This window comes from Vanrija pseudolonga, chromosome 2, assembly GCF_020906515.1.
Source record: "Vanrija pseudolonga chromosome 2, complete sequence".
NCBI classification, from domain to species: domain Eukaryota; kingdom Fungi; phylum Basidiomycota; class Tremellomycetes; order Trichosporonales; family Trichosporonaceae; genus Vanrija; species Vanrija pseudolonga.
The window spans coordinates 2898282-2919315 of record NC_085850.1 but is presented as its reverse complement, the minus strand read 5'-3'; the positions used below and the strand labels follow the sequence as shown (position 1 = coordinate 2919315).

At 63.0% G+C, this 21034-nt stretch overlaps 8 protein-coding genes across 9 annotated transcripts; 3 read left to right on the top strand and 5 right to left on the bottom strand.

The window, feature by feature from the left end:
* Nucleotides 1-176: 176 nt before the first annotated feature.
* On the bottom strand, nt 177-1072 carry ustS (Glutathione S-transferase-like protein ustS). The gene is made up of 2 exons (XM_062769400.1): nt 831-1072; nt 177-775 (listed from the first exon to the last, which is right to left on the bottom strand). Exons 1-2 carry the CDS (start codon nt 1007-1009, stop codon nt 217-219), a joined length of 738 nt encoding a protein of 245 aa, XP_062625384.1. The 5' UTR covers nt 1010-1072; the 3' UTR covers nt 177-216.
* Nucleotides 1073-1395: 323 nt separating this feature from the next.
* Nucleotides 1396-3436, bottom strand: LOC62_02G002874 (uncharacterized protein). Its single transcript, XM_062769399.1, has 4 exons — nt 2869-3436; nt 2654-2801; nt 2285-2435; nt 1396-2245 (listed from the first exon to the last, which is right to left on the bottom strand). Exons 1-4 carry the CDS (start codon nt 3317-3319, stop codon nt 1445-1447), a joined length of 1551 nt encoding a protein of 516 aa, XP_062625383.1. The 5' UTR covers nt 3320-3436; the 3' UTR covers nt 1396-1444.
* A 242-nt stretch (nt 3437-3678) lies between these two features.
* Nucleotides 3679-6779, bottom strand: cnd3 (Condensin complex subunit 3; the record flags this gene model as incomplete). The annotated part of the gene is made up of 7 exons (XM_062769398.1): nt 3679-3892; nt 3959-4122; nt 4161-4362; nt 4400-4512; nt 4548-6246; nt 6283-6427; nt 6467-6779. The coding sequence occupies 7 exons, from the start codon at nt 6777-6779 to the stop codon at nt 3679-3681; spliced, it is 2850 nt and encodes a 949-aa protein (XP_062625382.1).
* A 314-nt stretch (nt 6780-7093) lies between these two features.
* NUF2 (putative kinetochore protein NUF2) lies at nt 7094-8590 on the top strand (the record flags this gene model as incomplete). Its single annotated transcript, XM_062769397.1, has 5 exons — nt 7094-7330; nt 7368-7648; nt 7685-8299; nt 8340-8503; nt 8541-8590. 5 exons carry the CDS (start codon nt 7094-7096, stop codon nt 8588-8590), a joined length of 1347 nt encoding a protein of 448 aa, XP_062625381.1.
* Nucleotides 8591-8682: 92 nt separating this feature from the next.
* Nucleotides 8683-9518, bottom strand: vps28 (Vacuolar protein sorting-associated protein 28; the record flags this gene model as incomplete). The annotated part of the gene is made up of 4 exons (XM_062769396.1): nt 8683-8806; nt 8855-8997; nt 9051-9164; nt 9273-9518. 4 exons carry the CDS (start codon nt 9516-9518, stop codon nt 8683-8685), a joined length of 627 nt encoding a protein of 208 aa, XP_062625380.1.
* Nucleotides 9519-10315: 797 nt separating this feature from the next.
* On the top strand, nt 10316-12825 carry SLC25A29_1 (Mitochondrial basic amino acids transporter). Of its 2 annotated transcripts, XM_062769394.1 has the most exons (11): nt 10316-10369; nt 10430-10474; nt 10572-10673; nt 10995-11053; nt 11202-11323; nt 11436-11466; nt 11506-11654; nt 11888-12062; nt 12105-12262; nt 12451-12460; nt 12538-12825. In XM_062769394.1, exons 1-11 carry the CDS (start codon nt 10345-10347, stop codon nt 12589-12591), a joined length of 930 nt encoding a protein of 309 aa, XP_062625378.1. In that variant the 5' UTR covers nt 10316-10344; the 3' UTR covers nt 12592-12825. The 2 variants fall into 2 exon arrangements, with proteins under 2 accessions (XP_062625378.1, XP_062625379.1); XM_062769395.1 differs by lacking the exon at nt 12451-12460.
* A 2269-nt stretch (nt 12826-15094) lies between these two features.
* Nucleotides 15095-17511, top strand: LOC62_02G002869 (uncharacterized protein). Its single transcript, XM_062769393.1, has 2 exons — nt 15095-15450; nt 15510-17511. The coding sequence occupies exons 1-2, from the start codon at nt 15359-15361 to the stop codon at nt 17125-17127; spliced, it is 1710 nt and encodes a 569-aa protein (XP_062625377.1). The 5' UTR covers nt 15095-15358; the 3' UTR covers nt 17128-17511.
* Nucleotides 17512-17566: 55 nt separating this feature from the next.
* On the bottom strand, nt 17567-20959 carry HOS3 (Histone deacetylase HOS3; the record flags this gene model as incomplete). The annotated part of the gene is made up of 9 exons (XM_062769392.1): nt 17567-17585; nt 18045-19177; nt 19223-19478; nt 19514-19657; nt 19693-19754; nt 19791-20017; nt 20055-20095; nt 20132-20340; nt 20393-20959. The coding sequence occupies 9 exons, from the start codon at nt 20957-20959 to the stop codon at nt 17567-17569; spliced, it is 2658 nt and encodes an 885-aa protein (XP_062625376.1).
* Nucleotides 20960-21034: the final 75 nt, after the last annotated feature.

Genomic DNA, 21034 nt, shown 5'->3' with positions numbered 1-21034 from the left:
GGAGTTAACCCCGGCACCATCGTCAATGACACCCTCTTCTCGTCCTCCACGCGACGTGTCCCCAACTCGACCCCGCACACCTCCAAGGTCCCACACAGTGCAAGCAGCAGCGGATGACGCGAACAGGCCTACCGTTAGATACCTCCCTGCCACATCAGCCTACCCCCAGACACCTTCCTCGCACACACCACTTCATAGTCCATCTACATAACCCATCTAGTAACTCCCGCGCTCGAGCAACAGGCCACACGCGTCGTAGGCCCGCTTGAGCCCTTCGTACTTGTACTCCCTCTCCCACGTCCCCTCGTGGATAGCCCGCGCGCACTGCATGGCGCCGGCAATGAAGAAGTCAGCCATGCTGGGCTCGGCGCCTTCGATCCAGGGCCCCTCATCCTTGTTACGCAGCATCATCTCGCTCGTCCTGCGAAGGCCCTCGTCCGCGCCGGCCCAAGCACCGTCTTCGTACGCCAGCAGCTGCTGGAGCGGGTGCCCAATCAGCCCTTCGACCATGTTGACAAAGTACGCCTTTGCGCGCGGGGACAGGATGGCCGGCTCGCGCGGCGCCAGGCTGACCTGCTGCGCCTTGCCGCCTGCGGTGCGCACCAGCGCGGTCACGTCGTCGGACAGCGGCGCGGAGAGGATGACGGGACGGGCGGGGTACGTCGCCTCGAGCCACGGCGCGATCTTGGCCGAGTCCATCAGCCACGTGTCGCTTGCGACGTGGTGGATCGTCGGCACCGTGTACTTGGTCGCGCCTTCGGGCAGGGGTCCGACGCTGCGGGGTCAGCGTCAGTGGGGCAAGGCGGCGGAGAGAAGGAGCTGACACGCACTGCGGCGCAAGCGTCGGCTTGATGTCGGGAAACTCGAGCCACTCGGTCCGGTACGGAATCCGCTTGTAGTTGAGCATCAGGCGGATCTTCCACACGGTAGGGGAGAAGCACACGTCCTTGGTGCACTTGAGGTCGTAGAGGACCAGCTCGGGGGCAGCATCGGCAGAGGGGTCGGGCATTGTGCTGGTGGTCGTGTCGGCTTGACTAGGGGGGTTGGTGTGCACCTTGTGCGTCCCGAAGTTGGGCTACTTATGTTGTTGCTGCGCGTGCGGGCAAGTCGAGTCGAGACGTGCCGACAGGGCAACCGCGCCGTGCCGATGACGTCGTGTCCGCCGTGTCTCCGGCGGGTCCGGCGGGTGCCTCGGCGTTTCTGCGCCGCGCGTGGCGCTCGACGCTGGGAGCTGGGCGGGGGAGGTGGGTGACTGAGAGGTGACTGTGCACCGCAGCGGCACGTCGACGATGTGCGAGTAGTGGGTGTAGATGTTAGTAGCATTCCTAGCATGACGCCTGGGCAGACACCTCGGACCGAAACCCCCGACCACACCCATCCTACCACCCCCCACCCCACACCCACACACTCTTCATACAGTATTAATCCTACTAAAACACAGCCTCTACCAGGACGGCAGGAGATGGGACAGCGGCGCGAGCACGAGGCATGGCACGGCGACAATGATCATCGCGAGCCAGCCACGTGCGCGGCGGATGTGGAGTGGTGGCTCGCCGCGGATGACGCGCCACACGCCGGCCGCAACGTCGAGCGGCACCATGAGCAGGTTGAACGGGATGGGTAGGGGCGGGGCTGGCGGCGCGCTGTCGCGCGAGGGCGGCAGGTAGCGGGCCACGGCGGCAGCGAGGGCACGGCGCGAGGCGTGCCCGATATCTGGGCCGTACTCTGCCTCCCAGGTACCGTCGTGCAGCTCGTTGCTGGGGGCGAGGGCACGGAGGATCGACAGGCCAGCGCTCAGGCCGATAACCAGCACCAGGGTGATGAAGAGCGCGACACGGGTCTCGAACGGCGCGACGCCGACCTCGACTGGGCCGCCTGGCCCCGTCATGGTAGAGACGGAACCAGCCCTCCAGACGTCACCGTTGAGGGCGTAGGCGAAGAGGGCCCACAGGCCGGCCGCGAGCGGGATGAGCAGTGCCGCGGCACGCGCACCACGTGCGAGGATACCGGCGAGTATCGTGGCGAGCGGGAGCAGGCGGGCGGGGAACAGCAGCGGGAGGGCCGGCGCGGCAGGCAGGACCACGGCGAGCGTGCTGAACGGGATAGCGAGCGTGCGGAGGGCCACAGCGATGCCCTCGGTGAACGGGATCGGGTGGAGGATGCCAGCCAACTGCGCGGGGAGGAGGAGCATGATGCGCGACGTCGAGCTGGGTCCGCGGCGGTTGTGTGCCGTGTCGAAGATGGACTACGCTGGTTAGATCTGTTGCACCGCCACTCGACTCACGGCAAGGAACGAGGCCCACGCCCACACCGACCAGACGATGGTAGTCGGGCCCGACGTGTCGGGCCGCACGTCGACGTCTGGCACGAGCGCCGTGACGAGGGTGAGGGCGACGAAGACCAGCGAAGCGACGAGCTCGAGCACGTGTGCGCGGCTGTTGTGGGTGGAGCGGGCAATGATCCACAGAAGCGAGTGGTGCATCGCATCAATAGTAGCGCCGTTAGTATGCATTCGAGCGTCGATGGTGCCGGCCGCCGTCGATATGACAATGTTCCAGTCGAGCGCCGCAGCATGCGTTACAGGTCAAACAAAGGGCAGACGTCGTCGTCAGCAACGGCGCTACCCTGGCTGGCTGGGACGCTTTTGACTCACGCAGGCGTGACGGCGTTCTGGAGGATGACGCGGAGGCCGCGCCCCGTCGTGCGGCGGGGGCGCGACCAAGCACGGGGGAGCGCGGCGCGGATGAGCGGGTGCGCGAGCACGGCGCCGGGGGTGGTGTGGTGGGAGAGGAGGGCAGCGACTGGCGGTGTGGTGTGGTTAGTAACTGGGCCCCTGTGTCCAGCTGATGTCCCCCACGTCCAACCCACCAGTGGTCCAGTTGCCCGGCTCGATAATAAGCCCAAAGTTGAGGTCGAGGACGTCCTCCTCGTCGTCCTTGTTCTCGTCTGGCTGCTCGCCGTGCAGCGCCTCGTCGAGCACAGCCAGCGCGTGGTCGCGGAGCGCGGCGCGCTGTCTGGCCGTTGCGCTCGCGCGGGACGCGGCGGCGCGCGCCGAGCCCCGCGCGCGGTCGTGCCGCTCGACAACGTGCAGCGCGTACAGCGCCGACGCGAGCTCGTGCGTTAGGTCGATGCTGGCCAGGTTCGAGTTGTCGCCGCCGCCCGAGGCGAGCAGCTGCGCCGCACGTTCTTGCAGCGGCGTGTCGGGCGAAACGGCTGGTGGCTGGGCCACGGCGGGCGACGTGCCGTATGCTCCTGCTGCTGCTGTTGGTGGTGGTGCCGAGGCGCTGGCGCCGACTAGAGGCGTGCGCTCGTCCGGCATGATTGGTGATGCGTTGGACGGGAGATGGATGAAGGAGAGTGACGACGGAGGATTGTAAACGGTTGGTTTGGGTGGTGGAGTGGTCCGTCGTTGTCGGTTGCCCAGTGTTTGTGTGTGCCCACCCTGCTTTGGCTGCGTCACCACCACTGCACTGCACAGTGGCCGTAGGTATTTATTACCGCACCCACCACCCTGGCCACCCCCCCTCAATCAAGCAACCTACTTTGGATGCCCGCATGCTTCCCGCCACCCAAACCAAAAGCTAAATGACGTACCACTTACGTCGTTCAATAGCCCATGTGCCCACCCTCACACACATCACACGGCTGCATCAAATACAATACAAAACAGTTCACACACTAATCACTGTCCAGTAACCCTTCCACGTCCTCAGACTCGTCGTCTTCAGTCTCCTCGGCAACAGTCTCGGGCCGCGGCTTGCGGTTCCGAGACACCGGAGCAGCATCAGAGTCGGACGTGGGGTCAACAGACATGGACGCAGTGCGCCGAGATCGAGAAGGAGCGCGGCTACCTCGCCTTGTCCGGGCTTCTGGCGCCTCTTCAATCTCCTCCCTGGGCACATTGTTCAGCACTGACCTCACGGGCGTCATGGCCACTGGCGTTGGCGCCGCCACTTACACATCGTCAATGAAGCCCCAGAGCTCCTTGGTGTCTTCTCGCTCGGCGCCCTCGGCGCGGAACGTCTCCTCGTCGTAGCCCTCGAGCTCGGGGTAGAGCTTGAGCAGCGACACTTGGAACTTGGACAGCGAGTTCCGCGACACTGCGTCTGAAAGGGGTTGTTTCTGGCGTGTCAATGCTGATCTCTAAGGGCGCAACTAACCTCCTTCAGAGCATTGATCAGGGCCAGCACTGCCTTTGGACGCCACGCGTCCGTCTCGGCACTGTCCGGCAGGTTGAGCTTGCCAAGATAGCTTGTTAGTGTCTTGCGGGTGTCGCGGCCCTCCTCTGTCATGATCAGCTTGAAGATCGTGATGGCGAGGTCGAGGTGGACGTTGAGGTCGACGACCGCACCAGGGCGTTCACTAAATCCGTTAGACCTCAGAAGGCGCAACCACTTACACAGCCTTGTGGGGGTCGAGCCAGTCCACCATCATCAGACCAATCTGAGCCACGGGCGTGGCGTCCTCCTCTTCCTCGTTCTGCGCAAAGTTGGCAAACACCAAGGGGAAGACCTGGGGTTAGCTAGAGACAGAAGTTGATAACCCACCTCGAGCATGCGGAGCTGGTTCTCGGATGACGAGTAGCAGTACACTGGGAGGAAGTAGGACAGGCACTGGCGCAGAGGCTGGTTGTCGGCCGTGTCGGCGTGGAAGTACAGCAAGACGAGGTGCTGCAGGACCGTCGCATCGGTAACCATGCCGGCGAGCATGAGCTTGGCAACGCCCTCAACTGCAACGCCAAGGACCTCGGGGACGTCCTGCTGGAGCATGTGGCTGAGGAGAGCCGGCACCGCGTCCACGGACATGGTCTTGGCCACGAGCGTGGCAATGTCGTGCACCATCAAGAGATCGAGCACAATCTTCATGACCTTGCCCCTGAGCTCGTCGTCATCGCCAGCAGCGTTCATCTGCTGCATGAACAGGACAAAGGTGTCGGTCGCCATGTTCTGGTCGATCATGCAGCACAGGCCGAGACAGATGAGACCCTGGTCACGGAGCGCCAGTTCCTCCTTGTTGCGGACTGCGGGGATGATGACGTCGTGCAGGAGACCGTGGAACACGGTGTTGTCCTGCCATGGCGAGTTGACGCGCTCGAGCAGGCTAGTGCAGATGAGCAGGCAGCGGTAGTCGATCAGGGCTTCGCGCTTGCGGGCCTCGGGGTCGTCAGAGGGAGCGGGGGCACGCGTTGGGCGGGAGGGGCTGCCGAGGGTCGACCTGGACGGCGTCGCAGGCTCCTGGGTCTCGACATCGCCGTCGCCGACACGGAGCTCGGTGACAACATCGACAATGAGACGGATCAAGTCGCGCTCGCCGTCGGTAATCTTGCTCAGAACGTCCATGCAGCGGGGAATGAGGGTCTCGGGGAGCGAGCCCTGCGAGATCATCTCACGAGCAAGCTGGAACATCTTGCGGCGGCCAATCTCGTCCGCATAGTCGAGGTTGATCGCCACGCGGAGCAGCTCGCCAACGATGAACGCCTGCTCGGTGACCTTGTCCTCGTCTTCGTCGGTACTAAGGCCAACAAGCTTGTTGTACTCGTCCTGGATCTTGAACGCAAGGGCGGTAACGACCGGCATGACCTCCTCCAGGCGGTTGGTCTTGTTGTTGTTGACGCAGTACTCAGTGAACACACGGGCGAGGAAGGCCTTTTCGGGGGTGAGCGAGGCCCACCACGCGTCTTCCATCTCAATGTTGTCAAACACCTCGGGCCGGGTGACGAGCACCGAGATGAGGGCGTCCTCGGCAACATTGCTCGACACGACGTCGAAGCGGCCAAGGAGCTGGAGGACGTCGCCGTCGGCCTGGTCGAGCCAGCCACCGAGCATGGCAGCAGCGGCCTTGCGCACAGTGGGGTCACGATCACCTAGGCCGTTCTGGACGACGTTCTCGCGCTGGGCAATCGACAGCACACGGGCGTCGGGGAGGTGGGCCGCGCCGAGCGAACCCATGAAGACGGTGCGGCGGAGGATCGGGTCGACATCGCGGGTGCGGGCGAGGAGGTGAGGGAGCGTCTCGGGCGCCGTAGGGAGGTTGTACACTGCCGCGCGGCGGACCTCGACGGCAGGGTCGTAGCGAAGCAAGTCGAGCAGGATCTGGGACAGAGGCTCCTGCCCCTCCTCGAGGTCGTCCTCGTCCTCGCCAGACTGGAGCTTGGCGAGACCGACTGCAGCCTGAACACGCACAACAGCCTCCTTGTCGCGCGAACGCTCAATCAGGCAGTGTCGGAGGAGCTGGTACATGTCGTCGCTGCGGGTTCAGTTTGGCTCTCTTCACTCCACTCACTCGACCTCGCCGAGTCCGTTGATGAGCGACGCAACGAGCAGCGTGACGCGGAAGCGCACGTTCTTGTCCTTGGCTTCCATACCAGCTAAGAGGTGCTTGAGGAGCTTGGCGACGAATCGCGAGGTCATGGTGTCGTCCTCGGCGTCTGGTGGGTCAGCCGTGCCCCAAGTGACACACAACCCACCCTGCTCTGTGATGTACGTCACGTAGCCCGCGACAAACTTGACGATTCTGTCGGCGACACCGACACCCTTCTTGACAGGAAGGATGCGGTTAACCATGTCGATGAAGAGGGTGCTGAAGGCGCGCTCGCCGACGAGCTTCTCGCCCTTGGGTGTCTTCTCGGTGATCTCGGCGCATTTCTCCTGGATCTTGCGCAGCTGCACAATGTTCTTGCGGTGGTTGGCCGTCGTGCCCTGCGCCTGGTCAAAGATGGGCGGGACGACGCTCGGTAGCGTCTCTGTCAGGTAGTCGACAGACGGGCGTGTTGGGGCCATGGCTGTCGAGAGTGGATGGATGAAGAAGAGACGAGCTGTTGGGTGATGTTGCCTTGTTTGTTTGTTGTCAACGCGACTGCTTTTAAGTGGCAAATGGGGGCTGACACGTAATTATTTTAATCCTAATGACTATTAGGAATGGTGTAAAGGATTCGGTGCCGTCATTAGGAAACGCACAGACCTCGAGTGATAACGCCTCCTTACATAAGTCCAAAAACAACAACAGTCGATCCGCACAAACAAGTCAAACGCGACTTAGTCGACCTGGTCAACGTTGCTTCAATCCACTCTCTCACCGACACCACATCGCCAGCATGTCGCGGCAGAACCACCAACCCATCCCGTTGACGGGATTCCCCATGATGACCACCACCGAGGTGTGCGACTGCTTGGCGGCACTGTACATCACCGCGTCACCAGAGGACCTCACCAAGCCGACGGCGGCAACAACACAGGCGATCTGGAACGGCTTGCTCTACTCGCTCATGGCCATCCCCGTGGATCAGTTCGAGGGGCCGAAGCAGTCTCTCCTCGGCATGATGCAGTATCGGGTGGGTAGCGGGAGTCGATCGGCTGCTAATCCATCAGGAACTGTACTCGGACGGCCTGGGATTCATCATGTTCTACCAGCACTGCCGCACGCTCGCGATGCTGTGCGGCATCAAGGACTTTACCATCGCCGACCTCACTCGACCAGAAGCGACCCGTCTGCGCACCGTAATGAGCGGCATTATGAACTTTGCCAAGTTTAGGGACGAGCGCCAGCGCTTCCACCTCGAGGTGCAGCAGCGGAGCCAGGCCGAGCTGGACCGCGCCGAGGAACTGCGCCGCCGCCTGGACAATTTGGATGCCTCGATTGGCGACATCAGGTGGGTGTTGACGGACGGACTATTGCTGACCCCCAGGGCGAAGAACAAGGCCGACGGCCCGATCATGGAGGAGAGGCAGAAGCGCAACAAGGGCATCCACAACGAGCTGCTCGAGCTGCGGCAGCAGCAGATGAAGCTGTCAGCTGAAGTAGAGGAGCTCAAGCGTGATCGGTCACGGATCATGGAGGACGCGGCGGAAAAGAGCCGCGAACTCGCTGTGCTCCAGCAGAACACGTTGAGCGCGAGGTCACGCTTCGTACGGTCACCCGACAGGATCAAGGGACAGATCCGGCAGATGAGCGAGCAGCTTGCGGCCGAGCGGTCCACACACGCCGGGTACGTGCGCTCCGCAGCCGAGCACACGAAGCGCAACACGATCATCACTGGTCTCGAGGCGGAGCTGAAGCGGTTGGTCGATCTCGAGCGCGAGATCGAGTCGCAACGGAGCAAGGCCGAGGAGGGACGGCGGCACCGAACAGCACTGCGCGCAAAGCTCGAGCAGGTCAAGATCGAGCAGGACGGCGCCAAGGAGCGGCAAAAGCAGCTCGACCGGCAGATCAAGAATGCCGAGGACCGCCTGGCGCGTCAGAAGGAGATGGCCGTCGAGTTTAGGGAGAAGGCAACAAAGAAGATCCAGGTGTTGAAAGAGGAGTGAGTGGGTCGTTTGGGCATGTTGACTGACTGTTTCCAGCTACGTGGTCAAGTCCAAGGACCGTAACAAGTCACAGAAGGAGCGCGACGAGCTTTTGCGCGAGCAGAAGGTGCTCGAGGCGGAGATGGCTGCGTTCATCAACGAGAGCGAAACGAATCTCAACGACTTGCTGCAAGAGTACTGGGCGATGCGGAAGCAGGCCGGTGAGTAGTGTCCCGCGACCGCGCGCTGACCCGACAGAGGACTACATGAACACGATGACGGTCAAGCTCGGCCTGGTGATGAAGTAGTAGTGAGGTATAGATGGTGGGGGTAGTTTGTACGCTGTATAATGTGATGCTTGTATCTACAACTGGGGGAAGCACAGGCTGGGGAGGCTCGCCTACCCGCTGCTGCTGAGGGAGCGGAAGAACTCGTTGTACGCGTTCTCGATATCGAAGAGGAGCTGGCGGCTCTGCTCGTCGGTGATCTCGTCGGACGCTTTCATGGTGTTGAGGGTGATGAGCCTGGCGGGGGTCAGCACACTCCGGTCCCTCGCCGTCAACACGACGCACCACTGGATGATCTTCGCGCGGCCCTCCCACTCGGCGCTGGCCTTGAACTTGGAGTAGCCAGTCATGACCTCTGTCAGCAGGGGATGCAGCTGGTCCTTTGCGCGGAGGTTGAGCTTGAGCGCGTCCATGAACGTGATGAAGGCCTGGGGTCGTGAGCTCTTGCCTCCTCGCAGTGCCTCTGGCCGGGCCCACTCACCTGCGTCGCCTCGGCAACATACTTGCCGCTCTCGGCGCCGTCGCCCGCGTCCGCGTGCTCCACGGTGGCGGGCACGCCGGCTTGTAGTCGGTGCAGTGCGGCGGGGTGGTCCATCTGGGGCGTGTTAGTCGGGACTGGGGCTGAGCGAGCCGCAGCATGTGGCCTCTGGCCGGTACTCGTCGCCCGCCGCTCGCTCGCTGCGCTCGCTCACGCCTTGCTCACCTTGAACCGCTTCATAAACGCCTCAACCCCGCCAATATCCTCCCCAACGAGCTTCATCAAGCTCTTGTACTGCGCCAGCAGGCGCGTGCACGCCGGCGCATACTCCTTTGAGCTGACCGAGTCGCGGACGTACGCGCGCTCGAGGTACTCGAGGGACACGATGATGCTGTACAGCGTCGCGAGGTTCTCGGTGCGCTCGCGCTCCGCGTTGGTGGTATAGAGGCGGACTTCTTCGTCGAGGTTCATTGCGGGGCGAGCGCAGCGAGCGCCGAGCGGTGGATGTGACGAAGAGGTAGTGCAAGGCCGATGGCGGCGCAATGACGGTGTGGACGCGGCGTCTCCGGTGCACAGGTGTGGAGGGTGCAGCCCTCGTGGCGTACACGTGCAATACAAGCCCCGAGACCAGGCGTACGGCGTCGCCGGGCGGATGCCGCGGTGTCGGAGAGTGTGGGATATGAGCGGGGGTAGTGGAGCGGCGGAGGCCGTGGGTGGGGGTGTGGGGCGGTGGTGCCGCGGTCGTGTGCTCGGTGGAGTGTACTGCTCGCTCTATGCGCGAGTGTGTGTGTGTGCAGTGTGTCGCTGTTCTATCGCGATGCCGATGCCGATGCCGATGCGATGCGATACACGATCAGTTGGATGCGCGGATGGCGATGGATAAGACCCAAGTACGAGCCACCCGCGGCCGGCCCGATGACGCGGTGGAATTTGGCAGTGACGCCAAGAAATCCGGCACCGCGGACACTGGTCGTCTCCGAGTTTTGTTGACGCCAGGCGCGCGCTTAGACACGCCCAGCCAGCCAGCCCGCGACGACGGCAACAGCGAGGCCTGCAGCAACTTTCGTGCTGCTCTCTTCTGTATCTCTCTCAACTCACCACTCACTCACGACTGACCGACGCACATAGCTTGTGAAGCTTGTGCTTGTACCTCGTCTCGCTTGACCTCGCTCGAGCCGAAGAGCAGCCCGGACCACCACCGACATACCCCGCTCGAGCCAACACCCGGGCCCCACCCACCCCTCCTCATAGCCCCGCACACATCTCGCACCACAACAACGCACACTCTACCCGACTTATGAGCAACGAGGCCAGCACCGATGGTGAGCGCGGGCTTCGCGCCGTTACGTTCGTTGGGAGAAGACGACTGACGCATCACACAGCCGGGCCGCCGCCCCATGTCGACTTTGCAGCTGGCGTTTTGGCAGGTGCGTGTGCGATGGGCGAGGTCGAGCTGGCTCTGCCTTTATCAGGTTGCGCCAGATCGCTCGTCTGCCTCCTGCCCGACCCCCGCTCACATCCCAGGCGGCGTCGGCCTCCTCGTCGGCCAGCCGTTCGACGTCGTCAAGGTGCGATACCAGACCCCGCAGTACAATGGGCGGTACAACTCGATCCTGGGCGCGTTCCGTGAGTCGGGTGTATGGGCGTGAGGTCGTGTGCGGTGCGAGGTCGCGTGATCCGACGTGGCTGCACTGTGGGGCGCGCGGCGGTGACGCGTGACAGCGCACCCCTGGTGTGTGGTCGCGTGGTGGAGACGCGCACACTGGCTGTGTGATGCGCGCCGTCACGGCGACGGCACTGGATGCCCTCGGCCCAGTGTGCTACCGCTGCACCTGAGTCTTCGGTACCGTCGTTACTACCCAGGCTTGGCCCTGCGCGATCATCGCCGTCCAGCCACGATCCGATACCCAGTCCAACGTCAACCTAGAGCACGCGCTGATACCCCAGGCTCGATCGTCCGTGAGGAGAAGATCCCCGGCCTGTTCAAGGGCGTCATGAGCCCTATGGTGAGTGGGTACATGAGACGGCGCTGACAGACTTTAGGCCGGCATTGCATTCGTGCGTATAGGTGGCCATGTGGCCGTGTTGTGCGCCGCCGGTGACGGCGACGGCGACGGCTCGTACGCCGCCCCTGTGCCCCGCTAACCCCTCCAGCTCAACGGTGTCATCTTCTCGTCCTACTCGTTTGGCATGAAGATCCAGCACACGCCTGAAGGGCAGGAGCCGACGCTCTGGCAGATCATGTTGGCGGGTGCTGGGAGTGGTGTTGCTGCTTCGTGAGTGTGGTGTGGGTGGGGTCGAGGTGGCGAGGAAGGAGTAGGGGAGTACGAGCGTCGGGAAGGAGCGCTGGACTCACTGCGCCCACAACCACACCACTAACACCCCCAGCCTCCTCACATGCCCCATCGAGCTCGTCAAGGTAAGCCGTCGCCACGCGGTGCCCCACTGACAAAGCCAGATCCAGCAGCAGTCCCTCCCGCCAACGCAGAACCCCTCGGCGTGGCAGGTGACCAAGGACATTGTGCGCCAGAGCGGTGTCCGGGGCCTGTACCGCGGCATGACGGCGACTATCTGCCGCGATCTGGCATACGGCCCATACTTCTTCACGTGAGTGTGGTGGGTGGTGGAGGGGGTGGGTGATGCCGCCGGAGGTACGGTGCTGCGGGCCGGGAGGTATAGTGCTGCGGGCCCGAGTCGTACGGAGTGGGGTGCCACAATGTGCCCTCACATGCCCATCCCACCGTCATGTGCACGCCGGGTGATGGTAGCTTGCTGTACCACACACCAAGGTTGTCCGTGGCGCACCAAAGTTTTATGCCACCAGCTAACGATTCCCGCAGGTACGAGGGCCTGTGCCGTTTCTTCAAGTGGCGCAAGTCGCCTGACGGCGAGAGGCACCCCCTTCCCCACAAACACGACACGCTGATCGACGAGGCCGAGGCAGAGCTGCACAGCGGGCTGAGCTGGGCCGAGTTGATGACTGCAGGCGGTGCGGCTGGTGTCGCCGCATGGGTGGTGAGTAGACTCGTGTCAACGGCTCCCCCACTCACACCCCAGGCCACGTTCCCCTTCGACGTCATCAAGACAAGGATGCAGGACGCGGTGTATTCTGGCCCAGGGGTCAAGGCGCCAAGCATGTGGAACGTCGCCGTCCAGAGCGTCCAGAAGGAGGGCTGGCGGGTCATGTTTGCTGGCCTGTGGCCTACGGTCGTCCGGTGAGTGAAGTCCGGTGTGGGTGGCGGTGCGTCAGAGTGCGACCGCACGCCAGCGGGCACATGCACACAACCTGCCGAGGCAGTCACGTCGCCGTGTTTGGCACGCTGGCTTGCACTCTGTTCTGCCCGCCGGCACCGGGGCGACGTGGCGTGGCGTGGTTCCAGTTGCTAACCTAACTCTTAAACAGTGCTGTCCCCGTGAGTGTCGCATCTTGGGCCAAGCTCAGACCTTGTTCACACCCGCTTGCTTGCTCGCCGCTGACACGTCTTTGCAGACCAACATGGTCATCTTCCTCACATTTGAAGCATGCGTTGCGGCCATGACCTAGTGGTCGGGCGCCACATTACGTTGCAGCGGCCAGCTACTGCATGCTCGCTGCGTGGATGGAAGAAAAGTCGGCTCGAGCGACCGGGACGACACCGGCAGAGCCGGACGATCGACGGTGCGAGCCAGGACAAGAGGCCATGCCGTTATCGCCTGCGCAACCGCCTAGCGAATCTCATCTCGGGTGACGCCTCGCCCTGTGGCCAAGCAAGCGGACTCTCGCTTCTACCCTCCCCTGTTACCCATCTACCTCCGCATCGCGCAAACACTTGCGCGCACGCATAGAAAGTCACTCTGGCATAGATCATTGCATGTATTGTTTTGCATCGAGCCGCGGCGCGGCGGTGGCGCCACCCGTCAGCCAACGGAGGGCGTTGGCCACCCCCGTCGTCAGCCATCTGCTACAACCCCGCAGGCACGGTACCCAGCTGTAGGCGTACGTGCGTGTAGGCGTGTGCTTTGGTACACATACGTGCGTGCGTGTATAATTACGGTTAGGACGGTCCCAGGGCAGGTGAGACGACGTTCCGGTTCCTGTGGCCGTGGGTGGGTGGGTGTGTCGTGGTTGAGTGTCCCTGCTGTCGGAAGAATGCAAACGTGGCGCGGCAGCGCGTGGCTCATGAATGCGCAATGTCGCGACATTGTTGAATACGAGTAAGCATTTGAATTGGACAAGTTGGCCCAGAACGCAGTAGACGCAGCAGTATTGAGTCTGGGGCATGGCATGTCAAGTGATCTTGTTCTGTATTCAGTGTGCTAAAGCAAAGCCAGATCGATCCATTCTGTCTGTGGCTTCGGCTTCTGACTCTGGACATGAGATTCTGATTTGATCTGCATTGCTTCTGCTCTGCATCTATCTCATTCGCTCGCTCGCTCATTCATGCCTCCTCGCACGCGAACAGGCGCGCGCGCGCCGTGCATTCTATTCCATTAGCGATTACGAGACACGTTAGCATTTAGATCTGGGTTGGTCGCTCGTGTCTGGTAGTCAACGCGGTGAAACTGGGGTGCTGGCAGTGCCGGGGGGTAAGGTTTGGCCGTGGCCACTGGCTACGGCACACGTCTGGGTTGGGTTGACACTACCAACTTTGCGTCTGTAGCGCGGGTGATGGTGACAGAGGTGACGGTGACGATATGGCGGAACGGTAGGCGGCAGGCGGGCGGCACGGCTGGCCTCACCATGTGGCGCCGCCGCCGGGCTCGGGGTGGTGTATATGTCTCGGTCGGCGCTGATTCCAGCGTGTGTGGCGCCGAGCAATCGCGCCTCGTCGTCGGTGGTGGTGGTGCATGGCGAGCGGTGGCGCTGCCTGCTCGCAAGCATGTCGTTACTCGACTGTGCATGGCCAGGCTCACTCACTCACCTTGCGTGGTTTGTCCGGCAGCGGCACCCCCAACCCAACCCTGACATGCTCCTCGGCGCCCTGACCCACAGCACTGGTGATGGATTCTGACCGGCCCACCCCCTCGCTCCCTGCATTTGTGCGATGGCTGTAACCTTTTGCCTGGCGCAAAGCAAGCAGAGTTCAGGAGTGCGCGTGTCAGCTCTGCGGGGATGCAAACTTTCGCCTGGGTGGGCACTGCAGCACAAAACTGGTAGATCTCATTTCGTTCGCGTGTGCGAGCGAGCGTCGTGCGTCGCCCGTGTGTTGGGTGCGTGGGTGTTGGCGTGGTGGGTGGGTGGCAGTTGGGCTGCGGTGCTTGCTGTGTGTGCACTGTGCATGGACAATGCAGCTTGCAATAGTAGTCTTGTCGACGCCGACGCCCGCCGCACAAACCACGCGATAAGCACAACCGAACCGACACCCCAGTTACCGGGCCCACCCATCCCACTCGCTCCCCCCCCGCTCCCACTGTCTCAACCATCCCGGGATGCTAGTGGCGCTCACACCGGCACTGGCACCACCACGACGAGCGAGCCAAGCCGATAATAACACGCATCCTTCTATTACTTTGGGAGTCGCCTGGCTTGCATACTACCTTGCCGCGGGATGAATGATATGCTAAAGTCAATTTTGTCCATCGTTTGCCCAAGGCATGGGCATACAAGCAGGGGTGGTTTACGCTTCCCGCTCCCCGTCCCGCATTTTGGGCACGAGGGGTGGGCGCGAGGAGGCGCGGTGCGCAGGGCGGCCAACCATCCGTGTTGCCGTAATCTGTTACCGCCCGCCTTGACGACGATCACAACGCACCTGCTGCTGCCTGCGCTGCTGCTGCCCTTCCCTGACTGACGCCCCGACGCCACCCGCTTCAAAGTTCTTGACGGCATGACACGCGCTTTCGTCCCTGGACCGCTTTGGCCGGCACCCGCAAGGGCTGGGCTGCGCGCGCGCCCCCCCGCCCCTCTGCCGCGCCGCCGCGCCACGCACAGACTCTCGAGACTCACTTGGTGATGAGCGGGAAACATCTGGTCATCCCACGGGAACGGGTCAAAGTGGTGTCAACGAGGCAAAGGCGAGGCTTCCTTCTGCCAAGGGAAGGACTGCCAGTTGACGCTGCACCACACACACACTGTCGCCTTCCTTTAAAACTCCCATTCCAGTGATTGTACTCTCCTCATCCTTCCTCGCCTCGCCGCCAGAGTCTCATTTCTTGGTAACCAGCAGTGTCTCTTGTCGAACGACCACTTGCACAGCTCCTCCTCGACAACCGACCGACACGACTAGGCGACTACTACCACCAGTCACTCATCACTACTAGTCACCAACCCACTCCAGCACGCGCCTCGCCACGCCCACGCCACACCATCTTCCTCCCACCCACAACCCAGCACAATGCTCCTGCGCCTCCTCCCAGTCCCCTCGGCCTCGCAGCCTTGCCCCCCGACCATCCTCTTCACCCTCCCCCTCCCCACCAACCCATACACGTGAGTATCGACGGCGACCCAAGGGCCCCCTTTCAGTTCGCCCACTGACGCGACGCCAGCTCCCGCGCCCTACCCCTGCCCCCAAACCTCCTCGCCCACCGCAGCCTCTGCCTCCAGGAAGACATTGACTGCACCAATGTCCTCCTCGGCGACAAGGCCAGCTGGGTCTGGGGCGTCGTCGACGACGTGACCTTCTCTCTGCCCCAGTCGGCCATCATTGTCCACCTCGTCGACGGCTCGACAATCACCCTCGACCTCGAGGCCGAGTGCATCGCCACGCTCCACCGCGTCGTCAACGAGGTCCAGCTCTCGTTCGCCGCCGCCGCCGCGCCCCCTCCCCCACCAGCACCAGCAGCGACCGTGTCCCCTGCTGACTCACCGCGCACGAGCATGAGCTCGGACGCCTCGTCGTCTTCCCTGTCGCCCGCTTCCGCGGCCGCAGGCCCTTCTGGCTCGCGCCGCTCCCCTTCCTCCCTTCTCTTCTCGCTCCTCTCGCCCCTCCTCCCCACTGGCTCGCCCAACCCAGGCCGTACCCAGCCCCCGGCTCACGTCGCCGTCCACCAGCAGCCCGCTCGCGCTCACAGGCGCCAGGCGCGGTCACTGCTTGTCGACGCGTACCGCCGTCACGTCCTCCCTGCCCTCAAGGAGCGCGTTCCCAGCGCCTACCTCCTCTGGGCGATCCAGAGCGAGACGGCGGCCAAGATGGACGAGTACGCAAAGCTCCGTGACGAGATCAACGCGGTTCTTGAGGCCTCGGGCATCAACCTCGACCAGCAGCGCCCTGCCGCTGTCCCTCTCCAGCGCTGCAACTCGAACCAGACGACCACGACGACCTCGAGCTTTGACTCGCCAGAGTCTTCCGACTTTGAGTGCGAGGAGCTTGGCGGCATGTCGTCTCCTCAGAGCTTCCTCCTCGCCATCCCCCCTGCCCACGCCATTCCCTCCAAGCATCGCGCCGTCTACAGCACGCAGCTTACCCGCCTGACGCAGCTTGCGAGCCGCGTCGGAAGCATTGTCAAGCTTGCTGGCCGTTACGAGCGCGAGGAGGGCAAGCGCAAGTGGCTCGAGGAGCTCGAGCTTCAGCGTGACGCCGAGAAGGCTTGCCGCCGCGCCTTCTCCAACGGCCTCCTTCCCCGCAGCAGCACGCTCAACGCGCTGCCTATCCGCCGCTCGGGCCTCTGCCACTCGATCACCGCCGACGACATTACTCGCGCCGCCGAGCCCAAGTCGGTGTCTGCCCTCAGCACGATCGAGGACCTCGACGAGCTCCTCGGCGACGACATGTCCGAGCCTGACCTGTCCGACGACAACCGCTCGCTCCGCTCAATGTCTCCCGAGCCCATCCTCCGTACTCCTACGGCTTGCAGCATGACCACTGTTGTCTTCGCCTCATCCGACGGCGACTCGTGCTCGTCGTGCTCGGACTGCTCGGACGACAGCGCCTCGTCGCCTCCCGCCCGCGAGAACCGCAAGGTCAAGTTCGCCGACGACGACGACACTCCCCACCTCATCCCTTCCCGCTCTGACGACTCGCTGAGCGAGCGCGACGACTGGGAGCCGGACAGCGACGACCAGGACGAGCAGCCCGCTCTCCCTTCCCTCACTCCCGTTTGGGACGCAAAGCACCTGCCCCCGCTCCCCGCACCTCCTACCTGGAGCTCGCTCGAGGTCTTCTAAGTCTCTTGCCTCTATCGACACCCATCTACATAAAAGGGACAACGACCCATCTGCCGCAGGACGGCACGCACACGGACAGTGCCACTCTCTCTTTCATCTCAAGGGACCTCTCTGAACAATGTTTCCTCATGGCAAGCACCCCCTTTCCTTTCTCGACGAGCCTGGACTGCTCGAAACAGACACACCAACGGACGCTATCTTGCACCTAGTGTACAAACACACCCACCAACACACACACACTCATCCACGAACTCTCACGCAATTCCCGGCGGCCAAGCCGCACGCACGCACGTAGCATTGGTTGGAGCGCGGGTCGAGCCACAGTTGGCTCGCCCTGCAGCACCCCCACCACCAGTAGGCGCAACACGCGCAGCCCATAGAATCACATCTAGTTGTACATTGCTACAGATGGATTTCATCAAACAAGAGGGTGCGCGGGTTAGCGGCGGATAGGGCGCCTGAAACGACACTAGTCGGGCATCATCCTGGCATCCTGACACCTTCCTGACTTTCGGGGGGGCTGGACAACGTTTGTAACAATACGCCACCCACACTAACCACTACTGGGCCCATGTTGTGGTCCGTTGGCCGCAGTAAAAGTAATCGGAAAATTACCAGGCCCGGGGACGGGGAACGAGTGTTGTGGTCCGAAATGCGTGCCGGCATGGCCACCTTCCCGCGTGGCTGATACAGAACCTCCTGCGCCTCCTGCGCCTCCACTACCGCCGGGCAGGAGGCCTCCTGGAAGCACAGGGTACAGTGGGTAGACGGCACGGTCTGCACTCACCGCGCCGATAACCTGGGACGGGGCATGCTGAGCGTGGTATGACGCTGGTTCTGATAACACTGTGTTTGGTGTGTTTGGCGCGCCACTAACAGGCCAACTTGCTCCGATTGGTGGCACCGATGACGCATACTGCTGGGCATGGGCATAGTAGGCTTGGTTGCTGGGTGGAATCTGGGGCGCGGCGTAACCAAGTGGAGGAGGGGCTTGTGGGAACTGTGGCCGCGAAACGGGGTACATTGGCGGCGGTGGCAGCTCGACTGGCACAAAGTTGCTCGGTCGCAGCGTTGGGAGGTGCTGGCTCGGCGCAGCAGGCGGTGCTCTGAACACTGCAGCGGGGGAAGCAGCAGCAGCACCAGCAGCACCAGCGAACGGTACACGTTGGCTGGTGGGAGGAGCGGTGCTCGGTGGCTTGGGAGCGTGGAGCGCGGCCTGGGCGACAACCGTCGGGACCGTGGGAGCGTGTGCTGACGTCGGTGGGGCTGGGTTGCTAGCTTTGGAAAGTGGCTCCGCCTTGGGCTGGATCTGCTGGGCAGAGATAGGCGTTGCAACCACAGCCTTAGGGGCGGCCGGCTGGGCAGCTGTCGATGACGTGGGGGCCAGAGGACGGGCGACTTGCGGAGTAGGAGCAGCCTTGGGAGGTACTGTCTGAGGAGCAGCCACTGGCTGAGCTACAGGCACAGGCGCCAATACACGATCTATTTCACTCGCGACGCCCCTGTCCTCCTCGCCTTCACGCGGCGGAGTGACTCGCGGAATCTTGAGAATGATCTTTGGAGTATCACTCGTGTCCGAGACCACGGAGACAGGCGAGGCAAAGTCAACCGGCTCGGAGGGAACCTCGAGCTTGGGTTGCGGTGGTGCCGCCTCGAGCTTCGGCTCCGGCGGCGGAACAGCCGTAGGGCTCGACGCAGGACTGGGGTACGCTTCCTCTGACTTGCCGTCGGTGGGCTTCTTGGGTGTAGCGACAGGCGTGTTGGCCGTCGTGGCCGGTCCGCGACGGCGCCGGCCAGTATCCCGGGGCGACGAGCTCCAGACGTCCGTGTCCTCGGCGTACGTCCTTACCCTGCGCTCGCGGAGCGTCATGCGCCCGTTGGCGTTAGCCTGTGGTGTGGCATTAACACTTGGCGCAGGTGTCGACGGTGGCGAGCCCTCAAAGTGCGCGAGGAGAGCGTGTGCGCGTGCCAGGTGTGGCGTAGACGTCAGGTCGGGTGGCAGGGCTGCGAGCTTGCCACCGCGCTTCTTCTTCTTTGTGGCGCGATCAAGCTGGCAGAGTTAGCTGGTTGCCAAGGTCATGGCGAGCCACCTCACGTTGTCGAGCTCCTCGACCGACCACCAGCCGGGGACACCCTCACGGCCGAGCAGACCAATCGCGTGACCCATCGCCGCCGAGGTCAACGCACGGTCGCCGTAGCCGCCCTCCAGAACAGACACGACCTTGCCGCCCGTGTACTTGTCGGCAAACGCGGCGATGTCGCGCGTGTATCGCGAATAGAAGGACACTGGTACGCGGCGGTTGTGGCGCTGCATGCCCTGATGTTCGTGCTCGCAGGCATCAAAACCGGCACTACCGTCAGCGCTGGCGTCAGATGTAAAGCCTACCTGATGAACAAGATTGTCCGTTCCGGGTCGGCTTCGGTGTCGCGCATGAACAGCCGCGCCTTGTCAAGAAGAGCAGTGTACATGGGGTAAATGCGCTCGTAAAAGTCCTCCTCCGAGTCGTACGGTTGTAGGTGGATGTTTTCACTGGCGTCAGCGAGAGACACTCCCTCCGCACCCACATGTACTGCCCGTGAGCGGCAAGACTCAAACTCGCATCCTTGATCAGATCCAGGTCGCCATCCTGTCGCGTCAGTGGTGGCTGGTTGTGGCACCTCACCTCGCAGGGGTACGAGTAAATGTCGTGCACGGAGCCATAGAAGCCCTTCCAGCCTCGTCTCTGCCCCTTGAGCCCTCTCAGATCGCTTGGTGGCTTTCCTGCTGCCATGGCGAGGTCCTCGGCATACGACGCTGCGTTGAGCGGCATGACAAGCGCCTGTGTGCCATTGCCATGGTGGAGATCAAAGTCGATGATGATGGCTCGGTCTACGTCGTGTTGGAGATACGCTGCGGTGTCAGCTCAACGATAAGGACGCCAACGAACCGTGCATGGCGCCGACGACGACGTTGTTGACGTAGCAGAATCTGAGCCGTCAGCGTGCATAGCAGAGTCATACCCACCCAGAGGGCTCGTCCTCGCCACAGTGGTGCCCAGGCGGGCGAATCGCACAGAACGCCTTGTTATACGCCGGTGGAGGCGGAGTTGGATCGCCCTGAGGCGTCGATGGACGCGGAGGCACCGAGCTCATGTTCTGCACTGGCGTTTGCGGATCTTGGTGGGCCGGGACGATGGCACACACGCCATCTACGGCCTGACAAACGGTCTGGACCTGATTGATCGACGTCAGCCCGCCCATCACTCCGACATGCCACACCACTTACACATCCCTCGATGGCGAGGACGGATCCTGGGCCGAGGTAGAGGTCACCGGCGTTCAACCCCTTGTCCTGGGGAAATTCGCAGCCTGTGGTGCGGATCGTCTCGACAGCTTCGCTGGCCCAGGTGTGCAGTTCCTTCATGTACGTGCTGGATGGGAGGGCGGCGCCCCGCGCCTTTGGAAGGAAGGGGAAGGGCGCCTCCTCGGGCGGCGAGTGGGTGAACTGCACGGCGGGGTGGTGCTTGAGGATCTGGCCCGGTGTGGCGGGTGGGATAGGCGGGGGGACAATGGCGACATGCGAGGGTGGGAGGAAGGGGGATGTGGAGCCCAGCGACAGCGACGAGAGCATGGATGATAAGTCGTCGCCCTCGGGCTCGGGGGTTGGAGCCGACGCCGCGTCGGCGGCCTCGAGGCGCGCAAGGGCCCCCGCAAAGCCGAGAAGGACGGCGCGCAGCCGCTCTGGGCGCTCAAAGATGTGGCTCGAGTTTGCGTGACGGATGTACTTGTGCTGCAGACATGCAGGTTGGATGTGCAGCCCGAGGGGCGGCCGGGATTGGGATGGAGCCACCATGGTGGCGGTGTTCTGCGAGTCGTGCGACGAGTCGGACGTGCACAAGGGTCCGTTGGTTCTGGCTAACTGTGGTTA